Raw genomic sequence first — 26,854 nt, 5'->3', positions numbered from 1 at the left:
GCCGCGGGCCGAACGGCGGCGGGAGCCCGCGGGAAGGGCGCGCTGCAAACGGGGGGGTGGCGGCAGCAGGAAGCGGCGGCGGGCAGGGGGGCCGGGGCGGCAGGCGGCCCCCGCGCTCCTCGCCCCCAACGCAACGCTCCGCCTGCTCTTTTCCGCTCTTTTATTTCCACAATCACGCTGGCGCTTTGGTCACAGCTCTGAGAGGTTTTTTGGTAGCTGTTATTTTCCTAACTCACACCTCCTTTCTACAGTATTATAAAATTATACAAGTACAGTAATCCTCGGCGGCTAATAAATAGGTATTTGTTAGTTCACAAAGTTAAAGTGCTTTGAGAAGAGATGTAACAAGCTCTACTCTAGACTCCGAAGGTTGGTGGGGAAATGTAGTGCAGTAGGAACCTCTGGCCCGTCGCCCGCAGCCTGCGGTCGCGGAAACCTGGGGACCCGGCTCCCGGGCCGGCCGCGCCGCCTGCCCGGCCCGCTCCGGCGCTCCCGAGCGGGCACGAAGCAGGAGTCGTGCTGCCCTTACGGGCAACTGGAAGCACGTCGACAGGATGTCCCGCCGTCACACGGCCTGCCTGAGGCGGGGTGTTCTGGGGGCCAAGAGGGCTGGAAAAGGCTTGGACAAGCTGTGGGATCACCCCTTGCACGTAGGCCTCGGGAGAGAATCCCAATTTTCACAGTTTAGTCTTGCTTGGAGGTCTCAAAGGCCAAGGGAAGCAAGCGTGCTGCTTCACCTCCCCCTCCCTCAGCACTCGCCGCRAGGGAGGGAGGCAGATCTGCTCCCGGGTGGTGGAAACAGAGGCAGCCCCTCTGCTCCGCTCTGCTCTGCCCTGCCCAGGGAGGTTACGCCTGTTTGCAGCACCCCAAGATCTGCAGCCTGCCTCCTCTTTCCCTGAGGAAGCCTGGTCCCTCGCTTGGAGGAAAGGTGCACTGGGAGCAGGCTGACCACAGATAAGCGCCTTTAGCTGCCTACARAAGACGTGTGCATCTGAACTTCTTCTCAGGGCCACCCAGGTTCCGGTTTGGGCTGCCTTCCCATCTCCGGGAAAGCGAGGGCCTTTGGTTTGTCCTTTCACACCTGCCAAATCTAGTCACCCTCCAAGTCCTTTCCATGCAAAACGCTAACTCTGTGCCTGCCCTTTCCTGCAGGAAACCAGTGCTAGTTCCTCCCACATCTACAAAAAACAAAACGTTCCCCCAGGGTCCRATTCTTCTGACTCCTGTGACCAGGCCAGGAAAGGACTCACAGGTGACACGAGGAGCACTCCAGGTCCTTGTCGATTCAAACAGACCTTAGCCACTAAGAACCTGGAGGCATTAGTCCTTGCTTGGAGAGAAGCACAGATCAACCAGCTGGTAAGGCCAAGGGCTGGCTCCTCCTCTTCATCACATGCATGTTCCCAAAGAGAGGAGTCACCAGGCCCTGAGGATCAGTGCATGCACATCTGCATAGTCCCCTGAACAAAACTGGCACCCAGTCTATGCCCATGAGCATTACTAGCACAGAGCTATCAGCAGRTGTTGGGGGAGAGGCTGAAGCCACCCCATCAGCATCGCAGTGAACGTCCGCTGCGTCTTAGGGTATCCCTTCCCTCCCTGTCCCCAAACCCTGCCCCATCTGGCCTTGTAGTTGCATCTTCCTCACAATGCCCGAGAGTCACCTCTTCCACCAGGACCTGAGACGGAAGGGTTGCTGCACAGAGYGGCAGGATCCCTTCTGGGACAGTCAAAGATTAATGTCCTAAGAGTGACTAAGAGAATGGAGATCTTGCCTCAGGAGTGGACAGCAAGTTGAGGAAGAGCAGCAGCGAACCGGAATGTGAGAACACGATCCTGTCATGTTCAGTGGAAGAGCTCCACCAACACCACCATCAGGAGTAGCTGCAACCAGGAGCCAAGTGTTGAGGTGGCCTGGCCCTTCTGYGACATGAATCTGAGCTGGCCCACCAGACGCTCCTTCACCAAAGCCTGCCTGAAGCCGTCCTCCTCAGAGACGCAGACATAGCGGCCGTAGTGAGCATGGCTCACGTTCTGGATGAAATGCAAGCAGTCCTGCTGGGGGTGGGTGTTGTTACAGGTCTTGATGAGGAAGTCGTCGTGATACCAGTTGTAGGTGGCATAGTGGGACTCGACAGGGCAGTTGAGGTAGTAGCGAGAGAAAGGGACAACTGTGATGTTCTGGTAGTTGTCTGCTGGAAGAGGTTAACAAGGGTGGGATGAGACGAGTGTCTCCAGGAACCAGGGCTTCTCCCTCAAGTCTGAAGGGAAGAACTATTGGACTGATGGTGACATGTTACATGGGCATTTATCAATAATAGCAGGGCCTGACTGCAGCCRGTGAAGTCTGTAGGACTCTTGCCCGGACATCAGTGGCAAACAGAGTCTGAGCCCTCCCACCAAGTTCAGAAGACCACATACCACCACAGCACTGGCTCAGCCTCACCATGGAAGTGAAATGAGGCCAAACCAGATGGTTTACAGCAGTGTAGAGGTGTCCAGATACCCTGACAACCCCTGGACATGAAAACCTATTAGGGAGTTGTTCTGTTCGTCCAGCACCCAGATTGCTTGATTCAGGGAAGAAGGTGAAATATTTTGTAGCGTCTGCTTGCTTGGCATAGTTGCAGCCTGCGTAGGGTAGATTACGATCATGCCTCAGGTTAAGGGCCAAAGTCTGTGGTTACCAGAGGCAGTAACGTGGCATCAGGGTTGTGGTATTATATACCGAAGGCTTGACTAATTAATGCTCATTTTTTCATTAAAAAGTATATTGCCTCGTGGTTAAATAGATATTTATTTATGCTAGAAGCTGAGACTTGCCCAGTGTCTCCATTTCTCAGAACGCTCCCACTCACTCCTCCTCACAGCGGTCCACAGTTCCCCAGAAATGAGTTGCAATACTTCCCTCAACCCATACAAACACTTGAGAATCTGTCACCCTGTCTCAAACTCCCTGTGGCCACATGGCCTACAGCTCAAGCCTTTTACTTACCTTCCTTAATTCTACCCCCTTGGCACTTTTCTTTCCAAGAGCCCAGATTTAGGTTTTGACGCATCTCCCTGTGATGGGAACAAGAATTAGCAACGTATTAATGTCAGGGAAGCAACACTTTTAGATTAGGAAAGGATTTACCCATAAAGGATGAGACGGATTGGATAGGGCAAAAAGTTAAATCCACTGTCTAAACACCTGCTGCTACCTGGGTAGAGAAAAATAATCCCTCGCTTAAAGGGTTSGTGGATGACAAACCTAAGACCCAACAACTTGCCACAATCAGCCACTTCAAATAGCATCAGGGCTAGATTGCAAAGCAGCAGAGCTTAATTTTCATCCATAAAAGCAGGCATAACAAACCAGAACCTCTGCTCTGATAGAGCTATGCATGTTTACCAGCAAAAGAAGAGCTGGGTGCTCAGCCCAGTTGTATGAAACCCATTCACTTCTCCCCACCCTGCTGCAGGAKGGTCAGATCCCTGTAGAGGTGCAGTTCTGGGGATAGCACATAGATGTCTGTGCTGTTACAGCRTGGATACAATGGACCCGGGTATCTCTGTGATGAGAAGATGGCTTCAAAACCATGTTTGAAYGCAGCCAGGAAGAGAAATGCTGAGGGGCTGGTTACTTCTGCTAAAGCAACCAGATGAAACGTGCTAGAGAAAGAGCAAGCAAAAAGTCAGTACCACGTACCGGCCTCGATACACTGACTGACAACGCCCGTCGGACCATCCGCAGTATGGGTCCCTTGCCAGCAAGCAGCTCTCACAGTTGTTACGATACACCCCACACATGTCCATGGGTATCTCCACAACTTTATCTGTTGAGCCCACGTACAGCATTGCCTGTAGGAGGAAAGCAGAGTAGCTGATCACTGCAGCACTGTGTCCCAGTGCCACCTTACAAGGATCTCAGTAGAAACGTTCCCACAGGTTTGATCGCTGTGATACTGGAGTGGATTTCACCAGAGAGGCCCTCAGGCAATGCAGCCCTGTATCACTTGCCCTACTAGCTCATGGGATGGGAAGAAGCCATCCTTTCCCCATCCACCCTCCAAAGCAGTGTTGTCACCCCTGGGGTGCAGCACCAGCACTGTTYGACAGTTCATCAGCCAGCAAGACCAGACAACTAGAGGAAGTGAATCCCGGCACTATGCTGGGATTTAATCCAGGCAAACAGCCTTGTTTATCCATTGCCTCCAGGAGAAGAGATACTGGAAAGTCTCCTTTACCCACTGGCCTAAACAGAGGCACAGTTACCAGAACTGGGGACATCAGCCCAGCTGTTAGGATTTAGCAGAGTCCACTGCCTGACCACACAAACCCACCCAGAAGCCACCTCTAGATSCAGGGTCTGGCATTTGTCTGTCCCTGCCTCCCCTGTTGACTGCTCTGTAAACAACAGCCTGACCCACTAGCTTGCTTTCTGCTACAGAGCAGGCAGAGACCCACCCTCTGATGGTCCAGGATCATGGACTGGATTGGGTCCTTCTTTGGGAAGAYCTGGAGCTCCATGATGTTCTGCACCCCATCTGGCAACTCCACGATCTTGTGGATGGACCCTTTGTCTGGAAAGAAGGAGCAGAGTGTCCTGATGAGCCATGCGGGGCYGAATGGCAAGGCAGAGGGACTGCATCCAGGGCTGGGAAAACCAGGCAAAATTCAGCCCTGTGATTTCAGCCTGTGCTGTGGCAGACAACATCCGCCCTGCAGTGCCCAGCTTGACTGTATTCCTGAAACAGTACCCACGGGAGACTGTACCAGTAGCAAGGAAACACGGCTTTTCTTGGAAGGACCTTGCTTGTTTTGCTACGAAAATAACCTTGCGAACAATAGCGCTTACCACAGCACAGCCTTACATCCTCCAGCCCGCAGCCMCGAGGAACTGATTTTCCCTGTCGCCTCTCAGGGCCTGGCTACGCCTGCTTTGAGCAGCTACATTGTAATGGCCTCAATGGCCTCAGCAAGGAAAAACATCCTCACTGTCAACCAGGAGGAGGTAGAAGACGTGACTCCAGGAAGCCCAGGACAGGAGATTGGAAGCCACCTTTCTCATCTCAACTGCTAGCCTTGTCCTTCCTCTCACCTCRGTGAGGGTGGGAAGCTGCCCTGCTAAGCCCTGCAGCTTGGAGCAAGCTCCATAGAGGGAATCTAAAAGATATTACAGAATCAAAGAATCAGTAAGGTTGGAAGGGACCTCTGGAGATCATCTAGTTAAAGCTTTCTGCAAGATAAATCTGAGYGCAGGTGGGCCCTGATCCAACCCAGGCCACCTACTGAGACCTATCTGTAATTTTATAACACRGACTGAGAAAAAGAAGGCCCAGAAAACCCTCCAAAAGTGCCAGCTCTGTTGCAGTGAGCAAACCCCAGTGCAATTCAGAAAAGGGATGAGCAGAGCTGAAGGGAGAAATTCCTCCTGCCTTCAGGGGAAGCACTGGGTGACCTAAAGGGGAATGGTTCCCGGTACCTGTTGCCAGATAAAGCACGTTGTAGCTGTGTCCATCTGCTGCAGAGACCTCGTGCACCCCRATCTTCTGGTAGCGATGCTTGTTGTGGAATAAGGGGCTCTTTGTCGGGGTGAGAGGCTCCACTCGGTCCTCCACCTCTGGGTGGCTGTCAGCTATCTTGAAGGTCTCGCTTGGGGTGTGCTGTCCAGAAGAAACACACTGTGCCAAGAGATAACAAAAGCCACCATCAGAGTCAGACAGATCCTCAGGGATGAGACTTGAGGGCAAAAGAGCAAGACAGGGCAGACTTGTTCCTACACCCTTCCTCACCACCTGAAATAGTTACCCAGCTCTCACCTGGTTGTTTGATGGTGGAACTGTCCCCTCACTTCTCCAAGTTACTCTAAAGACAGCAGAGGCAGAGCAGGAATCACCTCTCCAGCCTCACAGGACCCCTCCACCTAATGTGGGCATCTTTTATTAYTCACTCACCTGTCCAGGCTTGACATCTGGGTTGGGTCCATTATAGCCTTTGAGTTTGGATGTCCGAAATACATTGTCAATGTCCCTGAAGGAATAGACACAAACAGCAGAGCTTCCCCTGTWGACAACAGAGCAAAGAGAAGGTCAGTGAGACGCTGCCATCATCCCTGTGGATAGGGCATGGCTGTGTCAGCAGCCTTGTTGATAATGGCTGGCTGTTTTCCACCCGCTAGCCTGCCAAAGAGCTGAACAAAAAGACTTAGCCCGTRGGACAAGGCCTCCTCCATTTTGCAAAAACTCTCACCATGTGTTTGTGAAGAGCCCGTAGACTTTAGAATCCCTCCAGTTACTCGAAGGGACAAAGAAGACATCCTGCAACCAGTTGAAGTTGCCCTTGGTGACTGGGTCAACACAAATCAAGCTGGCTTTCAGAAAGGTGGTCCACTTGGAAGCAGAGAGTGAGCTGGTTCCCCCTTTATCTTCCTGGAAGAGAGGGAAATCAGTGAGTTAGCATCTGGCAGGAAGGAACAAAAAGTCCCCCCGCCCAGCATCTTGGATGGAAGACTAGAAGATGTTCCAGGGATATATTTGACCCTGGTCACTGCAACAGATGTGTACCTCTCTAGCATCCCAATGAGATAGGAGAGCACTTTTTCAACCCTACAGTTGATGTGGGAGTTAGAGGAAAGGAAGGCCTGAGGACATGGCCATGTCCCAAATGAACTCTGTGGCAGAGTAGAGAACTGAGCAAGAGGGGACAACTCACGTACTGACAGCATCAGGTTTGCTAGTGTGTCCATTTGCCACTCCTGCAACACTCTTCCCTTCCCACCACACACTGCTCACATGTACCTTACACAGCTGGGCCACTCGGGAGATGTTTCTGGGTGCCTCRGGACTCTTATCTGGATTGTCTTCACGGAAGAAGTAGTAAATCTTGTCCTGGTGAGGTTCTTCGTGCCTCAAAGTGGTAGCTTTGACAAACTGGGGGTCTGAAATGGGACACGAGCTATCAGAAAGCCCTGGCCTGAACACGCACATTTCAGGAATGCAAGCTCATCTGAAAGCCACCAGCTGGGAACAAACCAGTGACCTCTGCAATTAAGCAGTCACTCTTAGACGAGATGAGGAAATGCAAAGACCATCTGTGCTCCAGGCAAAGGACGGGTCTGAGCCCGTCCTCTAGACCTGACCAGTCACAGATCCCTCGGTGTAGCACATGAACACTTACTTTTCACATGCTACCTCCCCTGTGGGGTTCCCCTTCCTCTCCCTTCTCCTCCTCCCCCTTCATGAACCCATTTTCTTGAAAGCCAAGTCCCCAAAGCCCAACGAAGCCTTGGTTGCTTAGCAGCAAAGGAAACCCACTCTCCTTTCTTGTGCAGGGGAACTATAATCATACAGGAARGCTCCCTCAGTGGGACAGCAAGCTGCACTGTTTGTGTTTCGTGTGGAMAACCTAACGATGTTTTTCCTATTAATACACCACTACCACAAAGGGTATCCCCAGCAGCRGGGGAACGCTCAGGGTCCCTCCGAGCATTGTTAGTTGGTGTTTCCATGGCAGGGTGTTCTGCCTAATTATGTGTTTGGCCTCATGGCTCTGGGTCCATCAGCTTTTTTTGCTGCTGTCTTGGTTGCCCCCCTCACATGTCTCCAGATGCATAAGTCCTGTCTTGACTTAGTGTCATTTTTATTTGATTTTTGTCTTTAGCCAGAATTTCTTTGGTCACTGGGGAAGCTTGGCAGAAGGTAAAGTCAACGGCTCATAGAAATGAAGGGGGGGGGAGTGTCCCTTCCCTCTATTCCCCTCTTTTCCATGCATAGCCCAACTTCTTCCTGCCTCACAATCTCACCCTGGCTGGAGATTTGGAAAGAGTCATTTTCCCCACACCAGTCTGCCTGGAGTGGAAGAAGTTCTTCCTGTTTCCACCACTACACAGCAGCTGCTGGGCACCTTTGCACAACAATATTTCCTTCCAGCATCTGACATGGGACTTGCTTTCCACTTCTCTCCATTTCCCAATCTCCTCCCTCCCCAACCCAAGCAAGAGGAACTTGCTTGTCAGTTGTTTTGGCCCAGAAGCAGGGTTCAAATTCTCCCCAGCTGCTAGCAACAGAGCTAAAAGGGGCAGCTAGGTCCCTCCTTGCCAGCACTGCAGATGGTGACCAAATCAGCCCTTCCCACAGGTCAATCCTAGGAGTGAGCAAACCCAAGCAGGAGGCTCTGGGGCTGAGCCCCAGCTGAGCAGAGGGGATGCACCTCTCCAAGTTGTGCTCTGTACATAGCATGGCCCACAGCTGTGGACTGACAAGGAGTCCAATTTATGTGCCTGATGTGGCAAGGCAGCAGGTACCACTCCCTCAGGATCTCCCTCATACCCACTCTGCATCACAGTGTCACTTGTGTAGAGCTCTCCACCTCCTTTCACTCGCCGGAAWCGTGGTATCTTGCCATTTTGTTGGCTCTTCTTGATGGTGGAATAGATATCAGGACCTGTGGGACAAGAAGGCTCATTTGCAACAGGCTCTTTCCGGAGCGGGCAGGAAAGCTTGTGAGAAGAAAGAGAAGAATCAAAAACAATCTGGGCATGTGGTCAGCCAAGAMGACTCACACCAGGCCCTCAGCCATTTCAGCAGTGGAGTTACTGCAGGACCTCCTCTTTCCTCTCCATTACCACTRCACCAGCTTCCTCCAAAAAGACTCAACCTCTATCCCCAAGGCAGGAATAAACAACCTTGTGTTATACTCCATCCTAGAAGTGCAAGCATTTCTAAGGGGCAAAGCAAGAAGCACTGGGGTCGATCCCCAACTAGAGCAGAGGGATGTAGTTTCTGGAACAGCCTCAAGGTTTCCAGGTGCTCCTTTATGCTGTGGAGAGCCTAGCCTTCCCGCTCGGTGCTACTGTYGAAGACACACAAACATTCAGACTTACCGTCAACGACGACGAGGGAATTCGAGTCAGGGCTGAAAGGGGCAATACCTCTCCCATCCCATGGAGAGCCCTTCTTCTTCTGTTCCTGGGGAAGGACAGAAATTGCCCTTAAGAAGCATGATCTGCTGGGCAGTTCAGAAAGGGGAAAGCAGCCTATGTCAACCTATGTCTACCCCTGGGCCAGAAGGGATGCAGCTCTATTCGGCTGGTGCAGCTCGAACACAGGAAGTCCATGGCCCATCATCAGAAACACCAGGCAGATCCCCCGCTGCAGGGTGGAGGTGAGGAGARGGGCATTATGGCAAGTGAACACATAGGTGGCTGGCATTGCCTTTGGCTGAGGTGTGCTGTCCCAAGCTGTCACAATAAGCTCCTAGCAGGAGCTGGCATCTGGGCACTTTAGAGCACTTGGAAAAGGAAGCAGGTATCAGGGCCTCATTTTACAGATGGAGACAGCAGAGCACAAAATGGTGAGCGCTTCGCTCTGGTCCCAATACAGGCAGCCACGTACACAAATAAATATATGTGTTTCCTGACCCCACGCTCTTCATTCCATGATTTAAACTGTTATGGGGGCACTAAAGACTCCTGAGCTCTACTTTGGCTTTGGGCCCACTCCCAAACCGTACTGCATCCCCCAGACATCTCCCAGGACTCCTCACTGTCCAGTGGAGAAGACACTAGACAGAGTGGGATGACCCAGTTCTAGTCCCATCAGTCAGCCACACGCTAAGGTATTTCCAGCATACCCAGTGCCAGCAGGTAGGAGAGCAAGCACCGGTTCCACACACTAACATCCCATTTCCATGCTCCCCCAGTAATGTGAGGTAATTTTTATTGTCTTCCTAGAAGAGAGAAAAAAAAAAAGAACATCAATGGCTATAAATGGCAGAACACGGCCCAGCTGCTCTAAGTGCAAGGTAAAACCAAGCTCCAAGCTACATGGCCTCCTAGCTTTTCATGGGTGTTTAAACCAGAASAGAAAATTGACATTATCTCATCTGACCTTCTGCTCCACAAGTACCGGAGGATTTCACCCAAAGAGAGCAYGCAAGGAGCATACACAGTTCCTTCCTGAGTGGTCCTTCGGCCCGTGTCCTCCAGCCCTCATCCATCCAGCCCCCTCCAGCTGCCCTTCCCACACTGCTTCACCACAGGCAGGACCTACTGTCTTCCGCAGAGCAGCATATGAGTTCACACAGAACAAAGCACTGGCTGTGAAACAACCTCTCAACATTTTTAGGAAGCTCCAGGGAACCTACCGGACCTCCAGAGTTCATGCACTGTCCTTCTTTTACCACAGGGAAGTCTTCCTGGAACAGAAGAGAGAGAGATATGCTTTTATTCCTTCTGCCTCATAACCGACAACAAACAGGAACTCAGTCCCACAGACCACATGCTACTCACACTCTCAGCAAGAAGGGAAACAAGCATGTTTGTGAGAGGGCCATTAGAAACTGGAGCTCAGCCCTTTTCCCCACCTCAGCATTTGAAAAACCTTGAGGAGGTTGGGCTGGTAGAATTGGATCTCTCTAGCCTTGGGGGGGCAGGAAGAAGTGGGGACGCAGGGTCAAAGTGGCAGGCCGGACTGGTAGGCAGCCTGGGCTCTTTCCCCTGGTGCAGCAAAGACCATAACAACTCCCAGCTCCTCCATGAAGGACCCACCCACAGTTAGTACAGAAGATTTCCCCTTTGCTGTAGCCATTGAGCATACTGATGTTGCGGCTTCCCAAATGGATGGGGCAGGCTGGGCATAGACTGGACGCTTTCAGTTCTGACTTTGCTGGTGGCAAAGAYGTTGAGCAAGATATCCAGAATCTGGGCTGTGAGATGGAGGCTGAACATGGGGCTTTGGGGCCAAACTTGTTAGCCCAGCATCCTTACCGTGTATGTCTCGTAGGTTGCAAAGTCGTAGTAGTAAAGCTTTCCCTCTCCCCCGACAAAGATGGCTGAGCTGTTTTCTTTATGGTAAAAGACAGGGTATTTCTCATTCGTGGGAAATACATATTCTCTTGCACCTAGGAAAACCACAGAGAGGAAGCTCATCAGGGAAGCCACTCACTGCGGAGAGCACGCACAGCCAGCTCAGGGTGATCAACGCTGTCCTCACTGTGAGTGATGAGAAAGGCCAGGAGCATGAGACTCAGCTCGGGAACTCTGGGATGGCTGGCCCAGCACCAGGCAGGCAGGGGGAGGCAGCTCCCAGGCTGAGAGGAGCGGTACTATTGTCCCGTTATTCCCTAGGAACGGCAGAGCTCCATAAATGATGGGAGYGTAAAGAGGCTGGCGATGGAGGAGGAGGAATAGGAGGGAAAACTTTGACGCGGGAGGTGCTTCCTGGAGCAAGTGCCACTTCAAGGTGATCAGCTAGGAGTAAAGGAGTTCAGCTGCTCACTTTTAGGCATATCAGAGTGCCTATCAGCTGAGAAGCAGAGATGCACTCTCTCCTTCTGGCTGGGCAACCTTCATTGCACCCTTACRCCCTCATCCCTTGCCCTGGGATGTCCCCACTGCTATGCCATGGAGCAAAGACCTTAGGCTGCTTGCTCATGGCTTCCAGGCTCCCCTCGCTTTCCATCCTCCAACAACAGCTTCAGGCAGCAGCTGCCTTGTAGACTCAGCTCCTGCACTGGCAGGCCTGCATTTCCCGTGCCCACAGCTTTCCGCCCACTGCTCTGCGACCTCACACATGCTTGCTTAGAGCTGCAAATTCTCATCTGGCTGAATGGGAGAGAACCTGCCCCACTGCCTTGTAGCGGGGATCAGCTACCCCATGCTCAAGGAGTGGGAGATCTCACCATCCACTAGCGTCACACCTTTCCTCCCCACAGAGCTCCACACCCCAGGTGCTAACGAGAAACGAGCTGCAAGACCCAGGTCCCCATGTCACAATCAGTTGCTGCAGACGGGAGGAAGGACTTTTTGTCCTTACCTCCTTCCTCTTTCACCTTCTGGCATTTCCAGTTCCTGCTTCCTAAAACATCCTCCCTTTCTCTCTGTGTTGCCGTTGCAGGAGGACACTACCAAGGCCAGCTCCTGCTGTCACGCTTGGCGAGGCTGCAAGCCCCCTCCCGGAYGTGCTCTATGGATCCTCTCACCTGGGGCCTTATCTTCCTCTCACCCGAGTCCGGTGGTCCTGCATCTCCTCTGAGACGGCGTAGCACATCTGGACAGCTGTGTGCAGCCATGCCAGGGCCCAGCTCCAAGGCAGGGCCCGATGCACGCGGCACAATTTGCACCGCTGCAGGTTAGCTTGCTCCTTTTGCTGCAGCGTGCAGCAGCCACACAAGAGGGAACTGAACCGCTGAACTTCTCTAAGGGGGCAAAATCTCAGCCGAGACCACAACTGACCTCTGCTTATGTGACAGGGCCCTCCGTTTTCAAGTCTGCCTCTTTCCCCTTTTCTGAAGAACGGAGTCTCTCTCCTGGCAAGCGCTGCCTGTTCCCAGCGCACAGACGAACGCTACGTCTGCCTCGGGAGTTGGCTGCCTGCACAGACAGGCAATTAATCAGCGGCACGTGTCCCTCGCTCTCTATTTATAGGGGTGTTTGGCAGGGCAGGCAAAGGACAATCTTTGCACAGCCCAATGCTTCCTCTCTGCCCAGAGCATGCTGCGTAGGGGTCCTGCCAAGACTCCACACCCCCCTGCCTCCGGCAGCAGAGCCCAAAGTAAAAAGACATATTAGAGGACACTCGGGCTCCTGAATGCCTTATTGATTTGCGGTTTTTTTCTCCAATTCAGTATACTGGTCACAGCACCCTGGGGCAAGGAACGTCTGCGCTTACGGCCGCGGGGGTGTACGCTGCCCAGTCCTCTGCCCTGCCGAGGGGCAACCCRTAGCCTTGCTGGCTAGAGAGACAAGAACCTGGCTGTGCTGCCGGCCCTCTAATCCCTGCAGGGTTCACCGGTACCCAGAGCCACCCCTTTCCTCCTCAGCCTTTCCTCTCGCCCGCTCGGCCAACACCGGGTGCTGCCAGCCACCGCAGCCCTCTGCCTTGTGATGGGAAACCCAGCCGGGCCCGTGGGCTCCTGTTTTGCAAGGGCACCTCGGGCACAAAGAGAAGGGGCGGAGGCGTGCCAGCGGCTTTTTGCTAGCACAGCCTGTTCAGGCTGCTCTTCCCCTCCGCCGCCGGTGCCCGCCGGACAGAGCTGCTGCAGGGCAGCCGGAGGAGCCAYGCTGGAAAGCAGTCCCTTGCTGCTCCCTTTGCCCTTCCCAGCACTACGGTCTCTCCTCTGTCTGACGACTTCAAGGAGAAACTCCTGAGCACGTGCTTTGCCTCCTGCACAACTTGGCATCAACTCTTCTCACAATGACTGCGCAAGRGACAGTCATTTGCCTAAAAAGCCCTAAGAGCAGGTAGCCCACTAGGCACGGCTGCTAGCCCAGGCTCTCCACCACTCGCCGACAGTCTTACACAGACAGCACACGTGCCAGGGAGGAAAGCACTAATCGCCTTTCCACCAGCTCCCCGCACAGCAATCCTAAAATCCCCCATCCTGGCCAAGCAGGCACGCAACAGCCCACCCGCACGGGAGCCCCTGAGCTCCTCCTTCCCCACTCAGCTACAACTGCCTGCAAAATCCTCCACCAGCACGGCACAGGCAGGCTTGGCTGCATTTCAGCACACTTGGCTCCTGTTCTCAGATCTCCAGACCAGGCCTAAAATTGCCACTTACCCAGGAGAACACACACCTGCAGCCATCCCCCTCTCCTATTCCTCCACTTCACCCTTCTGCACGCATCTGCCCTGCTTGAGCCTGCTAATTTGGGTTTTGTTTTGAGGCTTTTTCACARCAACAACTCTTTCGTAAATCCAGCTCGGTCAGGCCTCAAGAGCTGTGCCAACCTGCTTCGCAGCCAGGACAGCTCAAAGGGTAGCTCACAATTCTCCTCCAACAGCCAGAACAAGCAAGCCCAAAACAATCATTTGGTTGGCGCCAACGTATTATTTATCCTACTGCTCCCCAGGGACTAGATTGAATCGCTATGCTGCAAATAAACAGTTCTGTCAGCCAGGACCAAGAAGTGTGTTTGCAGTCCCAGCACTGATTTGAGTAGATCGGGAAGGAAGCTCTCTAYGAGGCAGCCCTGTGAGTAGGTCTCGGGGTCTTTCTCTGCCTCTGTACCAGCCCTCTGGCTGACCTGCAAAGTTGGCCTTCACCCCCTGCTCTGCCGTAAACAGCTTGGCTTAAGGAAGTGGTTTGATCTCCTTCACCTCTGCTTCTCACCAGGCTTGCGAGGAGCAGCCCCGTCCCCCCGTGCCCATGGCCAAGCGTATAAACGCATTCAAGAGTAAGGAATGACAAGGCAGAGGGCATCGAATGACTTCACAYGGGCTGCAGCTGGGTGTCCCCTGGGTGCCACATTACACGGCACCAAAGGAGGGGACGTCCCGGCGGCGGGGCCACACCGCGGCAGGTAGAACAGGCAGCTCCTGGGCTAGTCTCACGTGGCTGCTGGCTAGGAAACGACCTGTGGATGCTCCAGCCCAGACTCAGCTGTGTTTCAGGAGGCTGCAAGCGACATACCCCTGCTTAGTCTGTAACCCCCAAGCGAAAGGGGTCGACCACCACCCGGGCACACGCCTCTACCAAGCGTACCYGTGCCGGACTGCAGAGGATCCAGGGATTGCTGCCAGCCTGCGAGTTGGAGAGATGCAGTTCACAAGCACCGCTGCATGCACRGAGACGGAGGCTGGATCCGGAAGGCACAAACCTGTCTTAACCACGCACATCTCACATCTCAGCCCAAGGCTGGTTTTGACACTCTGCCAAGAGCGGATCACACTCTGCTAAGGGGAAGGCATGACCCTACCACCATCCTCTCTCCTAAGAGGAGTCAGGGACAATTTCCAGAGCCTTGCTAACCCTGCTGGGTTTCTTCGCCTGGTATTTAATGCAAACCCCACCGTCAGCACACAAAATCAATGGCACAATTGTCAATTGAAATGCTAACCCAAGTCCGGAGCAATGAATAGGAGAAAGAAGAGCTTTGTGCTTTGCAGGCAAGATGGGGAAAACCATGCCAGATCGARTAATAATAATAATATTAATGAGGGAGAGGGAGGGTGCCCAGTGCATCTCGGAGGGATGCCTGCAGGGTGAGGTAATGGAGGAGGAGGTAAAGGAAGAGGGAGATGTTCCAGATGAGATGAGAGCAGAGAGGTTGATCTTTAATACACAAAGAACACCACAGACAAAAGAGGGAGCGATTCTGCTTCAGATCTGGTCCGGACACAGCAGGGTGAAACACGCTGGCCTGCCCAGGCACAGCTTGGGCAACGGCCCACGATCATGCTTTAGGGACAAGCGAAGGAACTCTCTGGCTCCCTTTAGATCTTGGTGAAGGCCATCAGAAAGGGGCCAAGAGCCAGGGCAGTGCCTGGGATTGTGGCCCCGGTCCACACCGAGCAGCTGTGGCCTCCCCAGAGCCATGGCTAGGTCCGGCTCCCACTGCCCCGAGGAGCGCAGCACCCCGGGCAYGGGGAAAAGGCTCGTTCCCAGCCTCCCTCCCCCAAACCAGATGCCCACAACACTTCAAATAGAAAAACAGCGTGGGTGTTTGGGTTAGTCACAGGACAGCTGAAATACCCAGCACTAATCCTGGCTCGAGGGTTGACTCAGCTAGGCCAGTTCTCCTCCCCTCTGCCCTCCACTGCTCCCCTTTCCCTAGGCAAAGCCTCCAGCCCTTCTGGGATCCYGACAGGCTCCGAGACTCCCGGCTGCTCGGGTTAGTCACCGGCTTGCATGGCTCTGAGCCTCTGTAGCGGGGAAATCTTTAGGTGTCTGCAATGCTCAAGGAGGACTGCGTCTTCCCAAAAACGGAGGCAGTTGTCAGAATCAGCTCTGGTGCCAGCATTTCGAAATGGGAACTGAAATGGAAGCTTGAGAAAAGGGAAGGAGAGCGAGCAGCAGGAGCCTGCAGCCCCTCTCGGCAACGGTGGGGCTGGAGTTGAAAGCAAAGGCTGCCGCCCAGGGAAGCCCTTCGCTTCCTGCTCACCAGGCTCCCGCGAAGCGAGGGCTCCTCCGGACCTACGGCGAGGGGAAGCCAGGCAACGTATGGGATTCACCTGCTCACTGATACTGTCCTCCCCCAACGCCACAGAGCCCGGAAAGCATCCGTGCTGCCCTGAGTGGAAAAACGCTCCTTGCACAGCTCACGGAACGGCGTTCCCAAGGGGCCGGCATGGGGCAGCCTTGTTCACCCCCTACGGTCAGCCTTGGAGACCCCCAAGCCTGCCCACAGCCCCATCTTGCTCCCAGACCCATACAGTCAGAAAGGCACTAAGAACTGCTGACACAACCTGCTCGTTTTGCTGTTCTGGGATGCTTTCAGCAGAGTCAGCACAGCTGGACTGGGTCGGAAGGAGGCTGAGATCCCGCTGAACTCGTGACTTGACTCAGCTCCCTAGCAATCCGCCCGTCTCCGGGACTGGGACATCCCTGCTGACCTGCAAGGTGAACCACAAAAACCCCACGGGGGCTGGCAGCTCGGAGCGCCCCCTTCGCCATCTGCACCGCTRACACCTGGCCTGCGAGGGATTTCCACGCTATCAGACCAGACGGGTATTAGCAAAATCCACAAAGCTCCAAACTCCCAGGCTGGACCTTGGACAATCCCTGAAGCGACACTGGTGCATGCAACCTCCTCTTCCTCGCTGACACCAGTGCACAAGGGGTTTGCACAGATCCTAAGCTCAGCGCTTGAGGAGCAGCCCAGCTCCATGCCCTGGACACGTACAAGCCAAGCAGAGCTCACTGCAAGAGGGAGGATGCCCAAGACTCATCCCTGAGGAGCAAAGTCCCCCAAGCAACCTCATCTCTTGTCTCTCACTCAACACAACTCTCCCAACTCCAGTCACAGGACAGGGAAGACGTTGTGCTAGGCTTTGGCACAAAGATTATGTTAAGCAGAGTATTTTGCCCTACATGCAGCATCATGATGTGGCTTCTCTCCCTAGGTAGATGGACTGGGCTGGCTGGTGATGGCTCAAGCCATCTCGCTGCGGTGCAAGTATTGCAAGCCTGTGCTCACTGCTTGCCCCCTACGTCTTGCACAGCTAGACCATTTCACAGCACACAGGATCGCTCAGCACTGGTCTCTGCACTGACTCTGCTGCAATTACCAAAGTCATGAACACACACACAGTGCTTGGCACAACTCAAAGCAAGACTTGACCCCTTTAGGGAAATAGAGAGTTTTTAAAACCCTTTTGTTAAGTTGCCTGCATTTTCCCAAGCTATCCTGCTGTTGCTGTAGGACAGGGACACTAGGCTGGGCAATTAGCTGGGATCGCTATATGACAAAACACGATTTAAGCCAGTGCAGCTCTGAAGCCTGGTACCAAAGCAAACGCTGCAGACCAGCCTAGGTCTCTGGAAATGTGTGTAGAAAATCTGCCCAGCAGCCCTAGAAACTTTTTTCGCTGTAACACATTACAACGCCGTCAATCGTCACCGTCACGCATCCGATTCCCTGGGATGACGCTGCCACCTGTTCTGCTGCCTGCGGGTCAGGCGGCGAGCAGGATCCTGCCTGAATCATAGCACTGMAAATGTGCACAGCTCATTCGCTTTCCTGGTTCCCTCCTTCTCCAGAGTTTATCATTTCCCCTACATCCAGGCTTTATTCCTTCCTTCCTTCCTTCCTTTCAGTATAGATAGAACAGATCACAGCACGTCACTGTCTCTGCTGCAATCCGACTGGGATTGGCTCTGACAGCGCACAGAAAAGCTTTTATGATGCTGAGTCACAGTCCGGTCACGCAGCAGGGTCACCCAAGACTCAGCCGCTACACCTTTGCAGCGGGCCTGCACCTTCAGGCACCGCGCCGACGCCGGGAGCCGACGCCGCCCGCCCCGCGAACGCGGCTCTCACGCTCCAGGCTCCCGCTCGCCACCTCGCTTTTGGGAGCACCGGAACCACCTCGACCCGGTGACCTCCATCTCTCTTCCACCCCTGCTTTCCCAGCAGCTGCACGACAAACAACCGAGCCCAGACAGCTAGACTGCTCTCCTTTCCGGCAACGTCTAAAATTAGGAATTCGAGTCTGCTGCCTTAGTCACCTGGCTGGGTCAATTCTCCCCAGTCCCGGTCCCAGATCTGATGTCATCCTGCAGTGTCACCTGTCTCACATTTCCCCCATATGAGACAGGGAAGCGGATCTGGGGATTTTCCCAGGTGGTGCTACCRCACACCTGCCCTGGGAGCCTGGCAGGGGCACAGCTTCCTGGTGGCTCCTGACACTGGAGCCTCTCAAAGGGCAATGTGGAGCATCACTGCAATCGTGCAGAGGGACAGAGCCACTGGAGCAGGTGGCACAGGGCTGCTACCAACCCTGTTTGTCCCTGGTGAAAGAGCCAGGCTGAACCACGCTGCTTCTGAAGAGCTGCATTTTTTTTTCTTCCCGTCTCCATGACCGAGGCTGGCAAGAAGCCAAACTGCAGTTTTAGATGATCTATAAATTCCCAGGTTGAGATGTTTCTGCAAAAGCAAGCATGGCTGTGGGTGGCTGCCGTGATCACCAAGTGCTTAGGCTTTCCTTTCCCCCTGTGATATTGCCCAAAAGGAGCAGCAACATGGCAAGAGGAAACCAGAGCTCCTAGTATGATGGTCATTTGGGCGGGGGAGGTGCCATCTCACGCTCCCCAGGTCTCTTACACATTGGTTGCTCACTCATAAGCCATCCCATTCCCAGGGRGTTAACGCCTGAGATCAGCCTGTTACGCTTCCGGGATTTGGCCTTTGCTCTGGTGATGAGGGTTTTTAGAGAAACACTTTGTCTCTAGATGAGGCGAACCAGAAGGGATGCTCTACGGTGGTTTTGCTGACCTGCCATGGAATAATTGGAGGGCTGCGAGYTGCAAGGTCTCTACACCACCAGCCTACATGACTCACTGAAAATTATACACTTTTGCCTAAGGGTGAAACTCAGGGGTTTCTGAGAAGGAGGGAGAAGGCAAAAGACTACGGGAAACCACTTCGTTTCCATTGCTCACTGAAAAACATGGTCCATCATTCCTTGCTCTCCTTGGCTTACACAGCCAGCGAACTGCTGCGGCGGAGGCTCCCCCGCTCTTTATTCCTCCTGCTCCCTGCTCAGAAGATGCGGGGCCCCGTGCACACACATACGTACAAAGACGAAAGCGCCTCTCGGTCGCAGCGCATCGGTTCCAGCGCTCCCCTCCACCGCACGGCCCCAAGGACACTGTTCAACGTACAAGAGAGCCCTGCACCCTCTCGATTCAATCGAGGCTCCAACATCAGTCATTTCTTAAAGCAAGCAAGATGGAAAGAATGTACCTAATAAAGCCCAATCCCCGAGAGACTGCCATTCCAAGCTTCTAAGAGCTCGCCTCCCTCCGCAGTCCTTCCAGGGCCAAGTATCTTCCCGGCCCCCTTTCACTCCTCCCTGTCCCCTATCTGTTCAGCTCAGCGAGAGGTACAACAGCTGTTGGCGGACGGGAGCTGATGTTGCCTGGCTGGGAGCCGGTGCCGATCAGCCCGTTGGCTGATGCATCTCAGAAGGCGTTTGCTCTGCCTGCCTTCCCCTCCAGGTCTCTCCTCTCCCCAGCTGCTCCTGTTTGGGAGACKCTTGGAGGGATTCCTTGCCTCGAACCCAAAGCTCCTCTGTGGTGTTAGACTGCAGTGAGCCGAAAGACTCCAGAACCACCGGGTAGTGAGAGTGGAAATCAAGCAGCCAGAAACAGTGCTAAAAACATCTCTTGCTGAAGTAGCACAAGATACAGACACATGTTTCCTGCTCCCTTAAGCACTCCATGGCCTCRTAGGGAACACGCAACTCCCTGCCACTGAGACACCTCCACCCACCTCCCTCGGAGGGCAGCTGCTGTCTGTCTGGCCACCACGACAGCTTTTCACAGCAGTCAGCAAGCTGCTGCCACGCTGCCCACGTCTCTTCTCYCCCTCTTCCGAGCACACACAACTACCAGGAAAAGCTTGACCAAACACCACTACACTCATTTCTAGCACCAACTGCTGGTGTCTAAGAGCAGCCACCAGCTACAACTAGATGATCTGTAAAGGGCGAGGATTTGGAAAGGCACCAGACGAAACCAGCCGTGTTGTAGGCATCAGTCATTTCCTACGGATTTCGTAAGTGTCTGACACCACGTAGGACAGGAAGGGCGCTGCTGGCCAGGTAGACAGCGGGTTGAAGCCAGCGCACGCTGCCTTTGTTTCCGCCAGACACTCCCACCGCCGCGTTCCCCGTACGCCGAGAGCACACGTGGGCCTAGGGAGGAGAGAGTAGGCAAACAGWGAAGGTAAAGGACTTTCTCAGCAGCCTGGGAGGTAGGGGCCGTGACCGCGCTCTGCCCGTGCCCGCCGCCCCGTATGAAACGTAGCAATTTGCTTTCCGAAAGCAGCACAGCTCGGATCAAAGGGCCGGGGCGGCGTGCTGCTGCCAGGATAAGAGGGGTTGGCGCCGGGGGACACGGTGCTCTGCCCCAGCCGCACCGCGGCAGCTCCCCGGCAYGCGAGGGGAGAAATCACATCAAGCAGGGAGCCCCAGAAAGGCAGCTCGCTCTGCGAAGTCGCCTGGGGCAGGGGAAATCGGGGGGCCAAGAGAAGGCAAGWGCAAGAAAAGGCAAGGCGACTTGTGCCCAGCAGACAACAGAAGGGTCAACGTGAGCGTGGGRAACTGCTGCTGCCCCCAAAATAAAGATAGGTGTGGAAGCATGGGGAGGAAAAATGCAGTGGGGAAGCTTGCGTTACTCAAACCCAGGCCTGATTGCCTTATACATTTCACTCCTCTCTTTTTATTTTAATTTTGTAGCGAGTCAGAGTGACAGGTTTCATCTGTTCRGTATTTCTCATTCTGTCTCTCCCTCAAGACAGTTTGGAGACAGGCAGCATTTAATAATCTGCCAAGAGACCTCACGCTAGCTCTTCTCACATCCCTCCCCAACTGTTCCCGACTCCCTCTAAGCCAGTAAAGTCACCTTCCCGGCGCTCGCACCCTTCCTGCCCCCCTCGGAGAAAGGAGCAAGGCTATGCTGATATACCGGTAACAGCCACCTCCTCTCTGCAGCRGGACCTTTCCACCCCTCCGCCAAGCTACGTTCCCGGCCGCCACCATATGCTGCTGCTCGCATTTGGTTTGGCTTTTTCCCCCCTCGCCCCGACCGCTCCTAAAGAGCCCGCAATCACGGGATGTTCATGTGGCAGCTTTCCGCTGCCCTCGGGAAAGCCGCTGCCATCAATAGCAAAATGCTCCGGAGCAGAGGAAACAATTCAGCCCACGTTATCGGGGATACATGGCCAAGTGCTTTGCTCTTGCAAAAGCTCTTAGCCTGTGCGCAACCCAACGTGCCCAGGGGGGCTGYGCTTGCACACACAAAGCCTCGAGCCCACAAAGCACAGTCTAACTAGACAAATACGCTTTCTCAGAATCGCGTTAAATAAGGCAAATATTCAGGCCRATTAATGAATTCCACTCTATTTCTGGTAAGTCCCAGGGCAGCTTGGCAGCGGTACGCAGCTCAAGGGGCTCAACGAAGGCAGGAAGAGAGAAACATCCCAGTTGGATAATCCAGCTGCCTGGGCATGGGCACGTCCGTTCAAAAGCACCTCTGTGAGCTACTCAACCCATATTCTCTCTTGCTGGGGGCCTTCCAGCTCGAGCTAGAGCAGGCAGCAGTCTCCAACGCTCATTAACCAAGCAATAAAAGGGAAAAGACCCCTAACCTGCGGCTGGAAGAAACAAGCCTCGATTCAAAGCTTCTGCCGTCAGCCAGGACTTCACAAACCAGAGCAACAACACAAGGCCCCTTTTAGCCCTCCGACGGCTTGAATCGGAGCGCTTTGCTCTCCGTGAAAGACGGGTCTCTCCTATTTAAACAAAAGGCGAGCATGTGACAGGTACTGCAGTGTTTTCCGCGCGCAGGCAGCGGGAAGGGCATGCTAACGCGTTACCAGCCGCCCCCCTCCCCTCCCCAAGGAAATCATGCAGCACCGAAGCTCGTGCCACCGCGAGATGAGTCCGGAGCAGAGGCCTCCGACCGCGCGAGCGCCCTCCRGAGCAGCCGGTCGCGGGGACTGTCCTCTGGCAGGTACGTTTTCCCTGCCAGCCCCAGAGCCAAGCTGCTGACTGCGCCCTATGGATCGCGAGAGCTAAATTTAGAGCCAGGTTTTGTTACATCCCAAGAACCGTTCTCTGTAATAACCGCGCCGAGCCAYGCTGTGCTCCTGCTGGAAGCTGGAGAACTTTGCCCTATGATTACAGCATTTCGTTATATGGGCACTGGAGCGACTGCAGCACAATAAAAGGATGCTTTTAGCAGGATAGCTGCTATCTGCAGAGCACCGCTGGCCCTCTCCATAGGAAGATCAGTTTCCAGAGACTGATTTATCATAAAAAGCCTTCGAGGATAAAAAYCGCCCCGAGCACCCCCATGCACACGCACCAGCAAAACAACCACTTTGCCTTTCAGCTTAATTGGCAGCCACCTCTCGTCTCCCCGGCTGCCAGTTACCAGCACCGCAGCCTGCGGCATCGGAGAACCCCCCTCGCTGCCGCACGCCCTTTCCTCCCAGCCCAAACGCCTTCCCCCAGGTGAGGTTAGCGAGGGGGGGGCTCTGCAGCGGCATGTGGAGCCTGGCCAGCCTCTGCAGAGGTTTGAAGGGATAGTTTAGGAGYGCGGATGACGTTTCAGCTCCCTGCAGAACGCAGGTAGGATTATGCACGCAGCAGAGGGGCTTTCTGGCCAGATTCGGCAGGGCCCTGCCGTGCTCTTTGTGGCCCTCCTACCTGCTGCTCTAGGCTTCCCATCCCTGCACTGAATGTCAGCCGGTTCTCAGCCCTGCTCAGGAAGCCACGCAGCCTTTTGGACTTGTGCTGGAGAAGGCCGTGCAGATGTTTATTGCATCCCCTTTCTGTTTGCTCGACCTCCGTCACCGAGAGCACACAACATCCATTCTTCTCGCTTCCCTCTTTGGCTGAAGTRCTGCACTAGTCAGACCTGGAAACCCAATCACCGAGTTACAGGCAGTCACCAGACCAGACTTTCCGACACTGGCAAAGCACTATCCATGATACAAGCAAACCTCTGGCCACAACCGTTGTGATCAGTCCAGTGGCAAGTTTTGGTTGGAAATATCCATGCATTCACCAAGGAAACTCCTAGAGCTCCCTAAACTTGGGACGCCTGCTCCTCTTTCCATCCCAGTACAAATAGGGCCAGTAAAGTAAAACACTTCAATTCTGTAGGTAACTAGCAGATGAAGTCACAGCTGCAGGAGGCAGCTAAGGCCAGTTCAACAGGGTCCTGGAGATGAGACTGGCTATAAAGATCCAGAAGTGTCATTAATGACAGTATTAGGTTTATTAAAAGGAATAAGAAAGCTCTTGTTCCAAACTTGAGCTGTTTTGTAATTACTGAAGATCTGGGTGAGGTGATGCTTCTGCATCCACCTCTTGTGGCACTGTTATAGTATTTCTCTGTAGMACCAACCACAGCCTACTATGCTGGGTGGAGCTGCAGATTGAAAGGCAAAGTACTGAGAAGGGCACAGGAACAGGAGAAACAAGTCCTATTCTCAGGGCAACCAGGAATAGCTACACAGCACGGACATAGCTCAATAGGAGAGCACTGAGTGCAAAACAAGCAGTTTCCTGCTTCCAGCCCAAGTTCCAGCCCAAAAAAAGCCCCTTTTCTGGATATAAATTTCTTAAAAAAGCATCCTGTATTCAGRCTTGGATTTAGTTTATCCTGCCTTAAGCACCAAGAGGGACTACATCACCTAGAGAAAATCTTCCTAGCCCCATTTTCTGCAGTCAAGCTGCAATGCTGAACTTGAAGCTGCCCCACAGCTGGGACAGAGCTGGGGCTGGGCAGGGAGACAGCGCTTTGAATTCTGACACTCTTTCCCAGCTCTGGGCACTTCAGTGAAGCAGCCACAACTCTTATTAGTTCTCCCATGTCTGTTGTTTTTGTGTCGTGCTCCTGCAACAGGAGGTGGGTGTGATTCACTTGCTTGGTTTATTTGGTTTGTTTTTCTTTTTCAATCTGTGCAGAGCAAAAAATATTTTGAACCAACATTTTATGATACCAGCATCTCCCATCCTGTGAAAATGAGCCGTCTGCAGAAAATAGCATTGCTGGGAAAGCGAGAAGCTTTCTCCTGTAAATGCTGATCCTCTGAGAGCTACATGTGAAGCTGTCCTCCAAGACATTTCACACCCTCGGGGCCACGGCTCCTGAGGAAAGGGTGCCACTGTCACCCAGGAACAAGAGTTGTCAGCAGCACCGTAACCTCTCTCTTTGCCTCCGATCCCCATCAGTATGAATTTGGCCTCATGTCTTCCCAGCTCTCCTCTCCTTCCCTAGCTAAATGCGGCACCACTGCATCAGTGGGCATGGAGAGCTCCTCTGAGCTCCTACAGCACTTCTGGGGATGAAGCAGTCGGAGGTGCTGCTGGCACGGTTTCTCCCAGGGCCAAGGAGAGGCATCTGGCTTGGCAAAGCCCCGGAGCTGCTGCGGGCAGCGTGGGCATTTTCCAGGAATCGCCATTTCACCCCCACTCCCGAGCCAGGGCAGGCTAGAGCCAAAGCGCCCAGAYGGGGCAGCCAAGGGTCAAGCGTATAATCTTTCCTTTCCCCTGTGGGACCTGCTGATCTCCTGCAAACTGCACGCCAACTCAGAACCAGTCCCTCCAGCTCCAGAGCCCCGTCTGCTAATGGGAAAGAAGGGGGTAACGAAACAGACTGTGTCCTAACTCTAAAAATGCACCGGGCCACCAGAGAGGGGCTGGGTGTTTGCAAAAATCGCTCCTGTACTGCACCGAAGGCCCGGCTGACAGCTCACCCCGGCTACGAGAGCGGGCTGAGCCGGCCCTCAGGCTTCTCGCCACCTTATCTGCACTCCTCTGCTCTCCTGATGCTCGGTGACTTTCCGGTCAGGAGACAGCCAGCCTGGGATGCCATCCCTCCCGCTCCGCGGAGTCGGTTGTCTGTCTGCTCCACTACCCGGACAGCTCTGCCCAGCCCCAGGTCACCGCGGGCTCCCTTGCTACAGGCAGAGCGACGCAGTAAACAGATGCACCTGCTGCGACAGGGAAACGCTCCGCGTGGGATCTGAACACACCTTTCCAAAGCAAAGCCCAGCTGACCAGTGCTTGGCTAGAAAAATACAAAACAGGGGAGAGAGGAAATTAGAAGGGAAGATAAGCAACAGCACACAAGGTTGATACAAGCTTTCCTCTGTGCCAGTACAGGCTGCTACGGCTGAACTTGCTRCAACTCTGGAAAATCACAGCAGATAGGGAACTTGCCACTACAGTCTTCCTTCACTAGGGTACCGGGAAGGGTAGAAACCAGAACACACTCCCCCAGGCCATCTGTAGGTCGGCCCAGCTGTGAAGGAGAAGATAGCAAAGGCCTTGTAAGCAAAAARGACCTTAAGCATATAAGGTTTGGCCAAGGGTCAAGAGCCGAGCTCAGCTCTTTGCTGAGCGTTGCTTTTCTCCAAGAGGAAGAGACCCTGCAGAGTCAGCCGTGCTTTCAAGTAACTGCTCACCCAGCTCTGCCCACGAGSCCAGCACCTGTGCAAGGCTTCGCTCGCCCGGAGAGCTCCAGGGAGCCTGCAAACCGCCCGTGGCACTAAGCGGTCTCAAAAGCCTGCTGACTCCGGGCGGCAGTTCTGCTCAGGCCTCTTCCTCGCCCCGYCGCACACGGCGCTGCAGGAGCAGGGAGGCAAAACAAAGGCAGCGCTAAGCCCTGCCCAAAGTCTCGGAGCTGCACTTACACGCACCGCGTCCAAAGGCGGTGGAGACGGCAGATCCGCGGCACGCTTGGCGGTGCCTGGCACCCGCAGGCGGGCCCAACACCGCAAGCCCAAAGTCCACAGAGCCTACTAAAACGCAGGCGGGAGAGAAGCCGGCTCGTTTCTTTGTCTCCAGATCCGAGCTCCTGGTCACGCCACCAAGCCAGCAACRTAATTTTTCTGCCGACAGCTGAGGATCTCACCGAACCTATTTCTTGCTAAGAAAACCGGACACCTAGGGACTGCGGGCCAAAGCCACGGAGCAGTTACGGCCGCAGGGCCAGGGCTGCGCGAGGGACGCCGAGCAGGGCAGCGCGCGGGGCTGCGGGCTCCAAGGGTGGCTGCGGAGGCAGCCGCCGCTTGCGCCGATTCCCTCCTTTTCCCAAGAGCTGGCRCCCGGGGAGGGACCCGGGACGCAGAGACACCCGCGCACCCCTCGGACCCTTCTGCTCTGCGGAGGGCAGGGCTCAGGCCGGCGCCAGGCAGGCAAATCTGCGCTCGCCTCCGGGCGCCTTCGCGGAGGCTCCCTACCTGGCTCCAGCGCTGCGCCGCGGCGTGCGTGCAAGAAATGTCACCGGCTGAAGAGCTGCGAGCCCCCGCGGTGCCCCGGGCCGAGGCGAGCGCTGCGGACGCCCGGCCCCTCGCGGCGGGCAGGGCGCAACGGGGAGCCGCGAGCCGGCACGCCGGGCCCGCTGGCAGGTTACCCGCCCCGGAGATGCCTTTCGCTACGGCGGGGGCATCAGGGAAGGGCTTTCTGCCACCCATCGCGTCCCCTTCTCCCCCCYGCCCGGCTCCGTCCCACTTCTTCGGCCGCCGCCGGCGGCTCCTCTCCTCCCACCGCCACGCTCCATCCCGGTCCACCCTCCTCCTCGCTCGGTGAGGACCCGTTCTCTGAAGGATAGAGGTTACGGGGAGCAAAACGCAATCTGTTAAATAGGAAGCACGACTGACTCCTAAGGAGAGAACAGCACATATTTGCCTCCGCTAGCGCTCTGACTGCGCCCCAGCTACGCTTTTTAAAAAAGAAAAAAAGCGCCAGAGAAACAGAGGTAAGCRCAAGCGGATCCCCTTGCAGGGAAGCGTCCTAACGCTAATTGGCTTCGGTATTTCTCGGTGGCAGATCCTCACCAGCTGACACCGCCGGGCCGAACAGCTACGCACGGCCTGCGCGCCGCGGCCGGCGCTCGCACGGCGGGCGGC

The 26,854-nt window shown here is 54.6% G+C and overlaps 1 protein-coding gene across 2 annotated transcripts in view; it reads right to left on the bottom strand.

Moving 5' to 3' along the window:
• Positions 1–91: 91 nt before the first annotated feature.
• Positions 92–26,854, bottom strand: part of SEMA7A (semaphorin 7A (JohnMiltonHagen blood group)) — a 28,138-nt gene continuing 1,375 nt past the window's right edge. Inside the window, exons 2-14 of one of the 2 annotated variants that reach the window (XM_085303993.1) lie at positions 10,751–10,884; positions 10,129–10,179; positions 9,616–9,711; positions 8,867–8,951; positions 8,317–8,427; positions 6,783–6,922; positions 6,235–6,413; positions 5,940–6,048; positions 5,468–5,666; positions 4,450–4,565; positions 3,692–3,843; positions 2,996–3,063; positions 92–2,192 (exon numbers count right to left, since the gene is read on the bottom strand). In XM_085303993.1, coding sequence (XP_085160119.1) covers positions 1,846–2,192; positions 2,996–3,063; positions 3,692–3,843; positions 4,450–4,565; positions 5,468–5,666; positions 5,940–6,048; positions 6,235–6,413; positions 6,783–6,922; positions 8,317–8,427; positions 8,867–8,951; positions 9,616–9,711; positions 10,129–10,179; positions 10,751–10,884 — 1,787 coding nt within the window. In that variant the 3' untranslated portion in view covers positions 92–1,845. Of the gene's footprint in view, positions 2,196–2,995; positions 3,064–3,691; positions 3,844–4,449; positions 4,566–5,467; positions 5,667–5,939; positions 6,049–6,234; positions 6,414–6,782; positions 6,923–8,316; positions 8,428–8,866; positions 8,952–9,615; positions 9,712–10,128; positions 10,180–10,750; positions 10,885–26,854 lie in introns of both variants that reach the window. The other variant, XM_085303992.1, reaches the window with a different exon arrangement.

The sequence above is a fragment of the Rhea americana genome, unplaced genomic scaffold, assembly GCF_003343005.1.
Source record: "Rhea americana isolate MKP2758 unplaced genomic scaffold, rheAme1 scaffold_201, whole genome shotgun sequence".
NCBI classification, from domain to species: domain Eukaryota; kingdom Metazoa; phylum Chordata; class Aves; order Rheiformes; family Rheidae; genus Rhea; species Rhea americana.
This window is presented reverse-complemented; position numbering and strand designations above follow the sequence as displayed.